The sequence below is a fragment of the Procambarus clarkii genome, chromosome 63 (assembly GCF_040958095.1).
Source record: "Procambarus clarkii isolate CNS0578487 chromosome 63, FALCON_Pclarkii_2.0, whole genome shotgun sequence".
Classification (NCBI taxonomy): Eukaryota; Metazoa; Arthropoda; class Malacostraca; order Decapoda; family Cambaridae; genus Procambarus; species Procambarus clarkii.
The window spans coordinates 9,787,014-9,796,433 of NC_091212.1; the positions used below are offsets into that span (position 1 = coordinate 9,787,014).

General features: G+C 45.1%; 1 protein-coding gene across 1 annotated transcript in view; it reads left to right on the forward strand.

Moving 5' to 3' along the window:
• LOC123769681 (Dynein heavy chain 1) overlaps window positions 1–8,183 on the forward strand; it is a 299,861-nt gene extending 291,678 nt beyond the window's left edge. Inside the window, 3 exon segments of the mRNA XM_069308664.1 lie at window positions 4,393–4,545; window positions 4,871–5,053; window positions 5,353–8,183. Coding sequence (XP_069164765.1) covers window positions 4,393–4,545; window positions 4,871–5,053; window positions 5,353–5,559 — 543 coding nt within the window. The 3' untranslated portion in view covers window positions 5,560–8,183.
• Window positions 8,184–9,420: the final 1,237 nt, after the last annotated feature.

The following is a 9,420-nucleotide window of genomic DNA, read 5'->3' on the forward strand; positions in this document are numbered from 1 at the left end:
TGTATCCTCGGCTTTTGCGGGTCACTTTGTTGGGTGCTCCTTTATGTTGCCCAAGGGTGCTGGTACTGTAGCCGTTTGCGACTGCAGTGGTGCTACTACGTATATGAGTGTCCATGGTGCACCCTTCGAGTTTCCTGACGACCTGCTGCACTGTTATTTTGGGCAGTTTGACAGGGCGTTGAACATTTGTATGAATGTGATTTCCTCTGGCCAGCTGAAGGGCGTAATTAATGGGATCCGAACACTCACTATGAGGCTTATGGCTGCCGTCCTATCCTCAGTACTCCTGATGGGGTATTATATCCGCTGTTTTCATGACCTATTTCCGATGTGGCTTGTAGGGCCATCAAGCTGCTGGATGCCATGCTGGCGCCGTGGAGCTCGTCAATCTCTTCTGGAAGGAGGACTTCCCTCTCTGGAGGCCCCAGAGGACTCTGTGTATGCTGATGCTAGTGTCGACGTGGATGCTGTGCCTGGGCGGCATGTGGCTGGTGGGCCTTCGGATGTTGTGGACCATGTGGTGGATGCTGTGCCTGAGTGGTCCCCTGTATCTATGAACCCACTGAATGGTGGTGAGGGCGTTGTGGAGGTGGTGTGTGTGGTCCCTCTCTAGCCTCTGGCTGCTGTGGCTGTGGCGTTGGGTTCTTCCGTGGTCCAAAGGACTGTGTCTTCCGCTGTGGCTTGTGGTGGAGCCTTGCCTAATGATAGGAGGGTTCTGTGGGGAATTTGAGAGTTCGTTACCCTCTGAAAATGATGTTGGTGATTTGCCTCGGCCTCTTGCGGTGCCTGTTGGTAGTCTGGCCGTGATGGGGGCGGATGTCCCTGTTCTGGTGCCGGAGGCTAGTGGGAGGCCCTCCTTGCCTGCTCCTCTGTAACCCCGTGTGCGGGTTCCCCGGAGTGGGGGATTGTTGCCCCCTGCTGTGATTGCTGGTGGGAAATGGGATTTAGTTCTTGTACTGAAAAAGGATGCCGTGCAGCAAGACTCCGTGATGAAATGCCCTGTGCCAGAGGTCCCCATGCAGATGGCTCCAGTGAAGGTGGGCCAAGTGCGGTCCATTCCAGAGTTTATGCACCACCCTCCCCCCCATCACTCGGCGTCTGTGGAAGACAAGGCGCTGTGGAACGAGTACTGTTGGAAATATCATCGGAGTCTATTTCCAGACAAGTATTAGACTTTCTGGGCCCGTTCGTGGGTTTGATGTTTTTTCTTTTGATTGTTAACGTAGTTGGGCAGACCCTGATTCTTCGATGCTTTTGTTTCCATTTGTATTCTGTGCTGTTTTGAGTTTTTGTTTTGACTTTTTGTTTGTTTTCATATGCATGCTTATATTGCTCATTGTGCTTTTTCTGTACAGTTTGCTTTGTGTTTCTGTCCTGTTATGGTGCTCCAGTGCCTTTTATATTCGCCTATTTATGTGCAATGTTTATACCATAAAAAATATACAATTTGGCCCTGGTAGTCCTCTAAAGAAACATCAACAGTTCTAAAAAAAAATTACATACATCAACAGACTACGTTTGTCCTGTACTGTGATCATTACTAATATATAGTTGTTGGATGGTCAGTAAGTGTTTTTGGTGCCCAAAGCTCTACAGTTTATAGACCTGAAACTAACCCCCAAAACAAAACAGCTTTCTGGTTCGTGAATTCTTATATTTTGATTGTTGTCGCCGGAAGTGACTAGTTTATTGTTCAGACCATACTCATCTTGTGTGCGGTAGCGTTTAAAAGGGTTATAGTGGGGGCATAAAGGGTCTTAATCAGACACCAACGGAGATTTTACGTGAACAATTACATCTACCCTTCACACCATATAATTAAAATGTCTACTTGTTTGACATTTTATTATTATAATATTTATGTATTTATAATAAATTATGCATAGATGGTAGGATTTAAACTCTAAACTATTTTAGAGTTTACTTTAGTCCTGGACTATGTTTACCACAAAAGTATATTTACTGGCTGGTTAGGAAACTGTTGACGGAGGAAGTGTCCAACCTGTCCTTTTACAAATTACGTTTGAATTTGGCTGTTTCCCTGTATGGCTTCCCTTCCTATCCGGCCCGTTGTCATCGTGGAGTCTAAGTGGGCGGCTGCCGGAGTGTGATGCTTCATGGGTCAGTCCTCTGCCCTTTTGGACCCTTATGCTCCCGCTGCTGTCTTCTCGAATTCTGCCGGATAACTTTTCCTTTTTGCTTGTGTTTCGTTTTTCTCCCCCTTCCTTCTTCTCCTTTCTTATTGTCATTTCCCGCTGACCTTTGCCAGTTTTCATTATTCTTTTGACCTTCTGTTTTGACGTCAGGGTGTATGAGGAGGCATACTCTCTCACCCGTAGAATTGTGGTATCCAACGTCTCGAGTGAGGGGACGCTTTTATTGTCAATCCTTCTTTCATCACTGAACCCGATCTCGACGGACAGACGGTTCTTAAGGTGGCATTTGCGGAGAGTATACTCATGATGCACCCCTGGAGGGCCCCGGCAAGACCGGCAACATGTCTCTTGTTGGGCATCCTATCCTCTAATTGTGGCTCCGTGGTGGGTGTGGGGGCACATTCGTGAATGAAAGTCTTTCCTCTCGTTTTTATGTTGTGTACTGTTCCTCTTGTACCTTCTCGGGTTCGTGGAGTGGGCGACCAAGCCCCCGAGTCGGAATGTGTTGGAAGACCGGGCTCTGTAGCTCCCGCTGCATTGGGCCCAGACCTTGCTCCTCCTTTGACACTCCTGACTACTCCCCTCTGCTCCCCTCTCTCCTCTGTGGTTCGGTCGAGCCACAAGCCCCCATTGGTGACCACTTCGTCCCATGGCACCGATCAGTCTCTTATTGTGACCACTGTGCCTTTTAACCCCTCTCTCTCTCTCTGGGGGTTCTCAACACTGTCCCCGCCACAGCCGCACTCGCATGATCCCTTCCCATACTAATGCGTACCAAGCCGTTTTTGGTCCCGATTTGTGGGCTAAATACTTTGATCTCCTCCCTCTGGATTCTACACCTCCTGACGAATTCTCCCTCCATAGGCACCTTGTTGATTCGGTAGATGCCTCTGTTACTTTCAACCCCACTCGTCTCAGTACATGTGTCGTTGTTGCTCCTTTTAAGGACGCAGCCACCTAATTGGTCACTTTATCTTGCCTTTGCGACACCCCTGTTCGATTCTCCAAGAACGTTCGTTTAAATGCCAGCGTTGGCCCTGTTCTCCTACCACACCATGTTGCAACCGGCGTTAGGAATATACAGGACTGCCTCGAAAATATTCGGCATATCCTCGAAGCCCAGTGCCATTCTGTCCTCCAAGTGGACACGTTTACTCGTCCCCCTCGTGGTCGTCGTCGTCAGCCCCTTCGGGATATGAAGATTACCTTTGATGGTAGGACCCTTCTGCCCTCTGTCATTCTGGCAGGTGTCAGGTGCTCTGTCCAGAAGTACTTTCCCTCTCCTCGGCTCTGTAATAAGTGCTGGAAGTTTGGGCATGGTGCCCTCCGATGCTCCAGTACTGTCTCTCTCTGTCTCTTGTGTGGGGACGTAGGTCGCTCTAAGTCGGAGTGCACTTCTCCTCAGGCTCACTGCCTCAATTGTGGTGAGGTTCACCCTACTTTCTCCTGCGCGTATAAACATTACAAACTTGAGGTGGCCGTCCTCAACTAGGAGCACCGGGAACGTTTGTCTTTTCCTGAGAGAAGGCGCCAAGTTCGCTGTCTCCCTACTTTCGCTGGCATCTCTTATGCTCGCATGTTGCGCTCTTCCTCTCCTCGTCCTTCCCATCTCTCTCAGTCTCACAACCGTTTCCAGGCTTTAGACCCGGACCCGCCCTCCGCCTCGTCCTCTGTTCCTTTACGTTCTGTCCCGATGGATCCCCCTCCTAGCTAGGGTTCCCTTCTTTCTACCTGTCGTGTCTCCTGTGTCTTCTTTCTTACCTCCCTCCGATCATCCTTCCCATCCTTCTCCTCCGTCTCATAGCTCTCCCACGCCGCCTGTCTGTGTGGGCTGATGTCCATCACTCTCCCAGCGGTCATCATGTTGTTTGCTCTCGTTCTTCTTCTCCTGTTCGAGACGCTTGAGTCTGTTGCCCAATACGTTGATGCTGGAACGCCTGTCTCTTTGAGTCAGAAGTGTAAGCTTCTGTAAGTAAGCGGGTTGGGTGGAGCGAGAGGCAGGTGGTGTCAGCGGGACTGGTGGAGCGAGAGGCAGGTGGTGTCAGCGGGACTGGTGGAGCGAGAGGCAGGTGGTGTCAGCGGGACGGGTGGAGCGAGAGGCAGGTGGTGTCAGCGGGACTGGTGGAGCGAGAGGCAGGTGGTGTCAGCGGGACGGGTGAAGCGAGAGGCAGGTGGTGTCAGCGGGACGGGTGGAGCGAGAGGCAGGTGGTGTCAGTGCATATGTTGTGTGTTGCAGTTCTCGTGGGAGTCGAGCACACTTGGGTTCTGGTTCACGGAGCTGCTGGAGCGCGACGCACAGTTCCGCCGCTGGTACACCTACGGCAGACCCAAGGCCTTCTGGATCACCGGGTTCTTCAACCCTCAAGGCTTCCTTACCGCCATGAGACAAGTATGTGCCACATTTCATTAGTAGTAAGTGCTATATATGTAGTGGTGATAGAAGCAAGCAGCAGAAAGGCACTTACTAGGATATATTTAACAGAGCACTCCACTGTTTTGTCATAGTTTACACTATATTTGCAACGATATTATAATGTATCACCAAAAGTAGAATATTCCTGAAATAAATAATCACATATTTCAGAAATGTTAAAATTTCTTTACAGCATGCAGCCTCAGCATGACAAGTATTATAATAGAGGCATCAACAGCAACCATTTGATATGTAAATGCCATTCTCTATTAGAAATAAATGCTTGTATTTGGTGTTGCAGGAGGTGACGAGGCAACACAAGGGGTGGTCGCTTGACTGTGTCATCCTGCAAAACCTGGTGACCCGCTTCAGTCGGGAGGACATCCACGACCCGCCGCCAGAGGGAGTGTACATATACGGGCTCTTCCTGGAGGGCGCCGCCTGGGACCGCAAGCAGGGACGGCTCATGGAGTCCCGCCCTAAGGTCAGTCAAATCACTCTTTGGGGTTTTCAAGTATGAAACCAATTATCTAAATGTTATTATTTGTCATATATACTTCACCTTTGATGAGGAATCACTTTACTATTTTGTCAATTGTCATTAAAACGTTTCGGATGTACACAAAATAGTTCATGCGAGCTGCCGGTGTGCTCCAATATAGTAGTTTCAAGGAAATTTTTATTCCGTGTATATAATATTACTGTTTAGTAAATTTATAAGTGAATTTTGGAAGTAGTTGAGTGTATGACTTGGACTACATGTGGCGGACCTGGTGTATGCAGGTACTGTATGAGCCGATGCCTGTGATCTACCTGTATGCTGTCAACACCACCAGCGGCAAGGACCCCAACCTGTACGAGTGTCCCATATACAGGAAGCCCAAGCGAACCGACGCCACCTACATCGGTTCTATAGACCTGGAGACTACCGACTACCTCCCTTCCCACTGGACGCTGCGAGGGGTGGCTCTGCTCTGTGACATCAAGTAAACCCTCTGAAGAATAATGTAATGTAATGCAGCAGTGTCCGTCCTCTCGCACTTGCCTCGCCACAGTCGGTCAGTCAACACGCACCGCACCCGCTGCCTCGCCACAGTCGGTCAGTCAACACGCACCGCACCCGCTGCCTCGCCACAGTCGGTCAGTCAACACCCACCGCAGCTGTTGCCTCTTAATATTTGACTGTTGTCTTTACATGTGCTGGCGTCAAGCTGTGGTCATGCACAAGCTCTCTAAAGCCACACAACTCACCACAACAAGTGAACATCGTGTTTACTAATTTGCTTCGTGTGCAAGGTTAAATTTGCGAATATTTTGTTGACCACTACTTTCCCTAGGCCTATTTAATAGGCCGATACTAAAGGTTCAAAATTACAAGCATTAGTTTTACTTTTCATTATAGACCCCATTAATTTTAACACTAATTAAAACTCTAATTATCAAAAAAAATTATGTAAAGGGGAAGGGAAATGCTTGTTTCCTCTGGTAATATAGTGACATTCTTGGGCTTAAAGAAACAGTGGATATTTTTAGTTCTAATTAGTGCTAAAATGAATGGGAGTCAGTAATAAAAAGTAGCCATTTGCCCGCAAGGCTATGCATATTTGTGGCTTTAGGTATTGTATGTACTAGCTCTATATATAAATCCAACATTATGTTTGTAATTCTTCATCAATGTATGTACTTTTATCTAAATAAAAATTTGAATTTGTTAAATTTGAATTTGTAAAGCTAATTACTTGTTAATGGTGGTAAAGCAACAGTTGGTGGACGCAGTTCTCATTGTAAGGATCCCCCCCCCCCCAGGCCTGGGTGCTGGCAGGTCAACCCAACACTACTTCAGCCAACGGAGAACTAGCTAAACTAATCTCCCTGCAAATCAGCGCCCCCTGACGTTAATATATTAAATTCCTCTTACGGTGGCTGCACTATCAGGCACCTTCATGATCACGTCTGTTTTATATTATGATCACTAATGATTCTACTCCGTTCATTATTCCACCAATTTACTTTGTGAGTGACTGGTATAGACAGCTCGTGTTCCTCGGTGTTGAGCTGCTGTTCTTATTGCACCTCTTAAAATAGTCATTACCACCAGTAATTAATTGTCCCAAACAATGAGTGCAACATTTTGTGCACTATTCACAAGTGACAGGGATTACATAAAATGTTAATTTTCGCGCAGTTGGTTCATTAACAAACTGTTTAATTAATCGCTTTCTTCGGTTCTTTTCATTATATTTGATTACGGTGCAGTGGCGGCGTGGGGACCTGCGCACATCTTTGACCCAAGTTCGAGTCAGTCGCGCATTGTTCTTAAACCAAAATACTGTAGTAACTGTGATAAGTGATGAGAATTCTTCTCAGCATAGTAGTCTGTATAGAAAGTTATAAGCACAATAGACTTAATGTTACGAAAAACATAATCACCGGTCATTACATACTAAGAAGAAGCTTATAATTAGTTGCTGCTAATAACCTCAGTGTGCTATATTAATATGCTCTCGCGGACACTGATTATGTCATTTATGTGAAGAGTAACACGTGTTATATTTCCTGATATATGAGGCTTAACTATTTCTTGAACAATATATTGAACATATTCAAAACGTTAACTCTGCAATGTTTGCTTCATACAATGACATCTAAAGCTTTATGCAATGGAACTTTCCAAGCTTCTAGAGAGTCTTGGTTTCTTTCATGTCATAGGCAACTCGATACCATTGTTTACGTATCCATGTATCCTGCTGAGTAGTTGGCATAATGTATTATACAGTACAACCTGTATGAATGAAACGCAGACATTGTACAACCTGTATGAATGAAACGCAGGCATTGTACTGTACAACTAGTATGACGCGTGGATATTGTATTGTACAACCTGTATGACATGTATATATTGAACTGTCCAACCTGTGTGTTGAACTGTTCATCCTGTATGACAAGTATATATTGTACTGTTCAACCTGTATGTTGAACTGTCCACCCTGTATGTTGAACTGTCCAACCTGTATGTTGAACTGTCTAACCTGTATGTTGAACTGTCCACCCTGTATGTTGAACTGTCCAACCTGTATGTTGAACTGTCCAACCTGTATGACAAGTATAAATTGAACTGTACAACCTGTATGTTGAACTGTCCAACCTGTATGAAAAGAATATATATATTGAGCTGTTTAACCTGTATGTTAAACTATTCAACCTATATGACAAGCATATATTGAACTGTTCAACCTGTATGACACGTGTATATTGTACTGTACAACTTGTATGAGTGACACTGATTAAACAATGTGCTGTACATATTTATTGTATTACAAAATGATTGTTTATGTAATATCAGTTTATTCATTAGTTATCATAATTGTCGTCTGTATCATGTCAGTGAAAACATCGTCTAAGTACATTTTACATTACAGTCAAAAGGTAAAGTATGTGTCGTATTGCTGCAGTATTCTTCATTAATTCATTGACACTTTAGATATTAATAGCCAGTATTTCCTTTCCCGTAAAGCTTGCTTCGTATTAGACAACTACCAACATGACACCCATCTATTGAGGTGTATTATAATTGTTAAATATAATGAGAAGAGTAAAGATATATGTTTTTAAAATGTAGTTTCCATTTACAATATTTACTACAATATCCTTGTTAGATGGTTTCCTGCAGTGCCACTGAGCACACCTGTGTGTGGGGTGGTGACTACTGAGATGTATTGTACAGTCATGTGTGTGGGTGGTGACTACTGAGATGTATGGTACAGTCATGTGTGTGGGTGGTGACTACTGAGATGTATGGTACAGTCATGTGTGTGGGTGGTGACTACTGAGATGTATGGTACAGTCATGTGTGTGGGTGGTGACTACTGAGATGTATTGTACAGTCATGTGTGTGCGTGGTGACTACTGAGATGTATGGTACAGTCATATGTGTCCGTGGTGATTACTGGGATGTATGGTACAGTCATGTATGTGGTTGGTGACTACTGAGAGGTATGGTACAGTCATGTATGTGGGTGGTGACTACTGAGATGTATGGTACAGTCATGTGTGTGTGTGTCTCTCTCTCTCTCTCTCTCTCTCTATCTCTCTCTCTCTCTCTCTCTCTCTCTCTCTCTCTCTCTCTCTCTCTCTCTCTCTCTCTCTCTCTCTCTCTCACTCTCTCTCTCTCTCTCTCTCTCTCTCTCTCTCTCTCTCTCTCTCTCTCTCTCTCTCTCTCTCTCTCTCTCTCTCTCTCTCTCTCTCTCGTCACCAGGACAAGAGCAAAAATCCATGGTGAACATACAAGAATTTATTACATAAAAACAGAAAAATATATATATAGATAATATTACATTTCAGTAGCTATGGCTGCTACAAACCGATAACACTCCAATATCATATCGTCTTCATCATATAACCTGTATTAAGCTGTCGCTCAATTATGGCCCACAACCTACTGCCTCCCCAGTGTTTGTGGTTGAACATCTGGCCCATAAAAATATCTCAAACAACTTGGGGTTTAATACCTGGCACGTAAAAATATCTCCAACAAAACAGGAAACCAATTTGTTTTGGTCAGTTGGTCAATCGATGACCAATAACACTATCTACGGCGCCGATGTCACTGTCACCGTGATGTCACTACGGTGCCTTAGGGGCCACGTGTTAGTTTTTTAAACTTTGTTCAATGTCAACAAACCTTTTTTGACAAGTTATATACGAAAAGGGCTGCAATTGTCCCAAGTTTCAGTACTGCAGCCTAAATAGAAAGGGACATTTATTTTTGTTTTCAACGAATATTTCACTTTTTCAGTAAGTTTCTACAACCACAAGTTTCAATTATAATGATTATATGACACTTTTTTGACA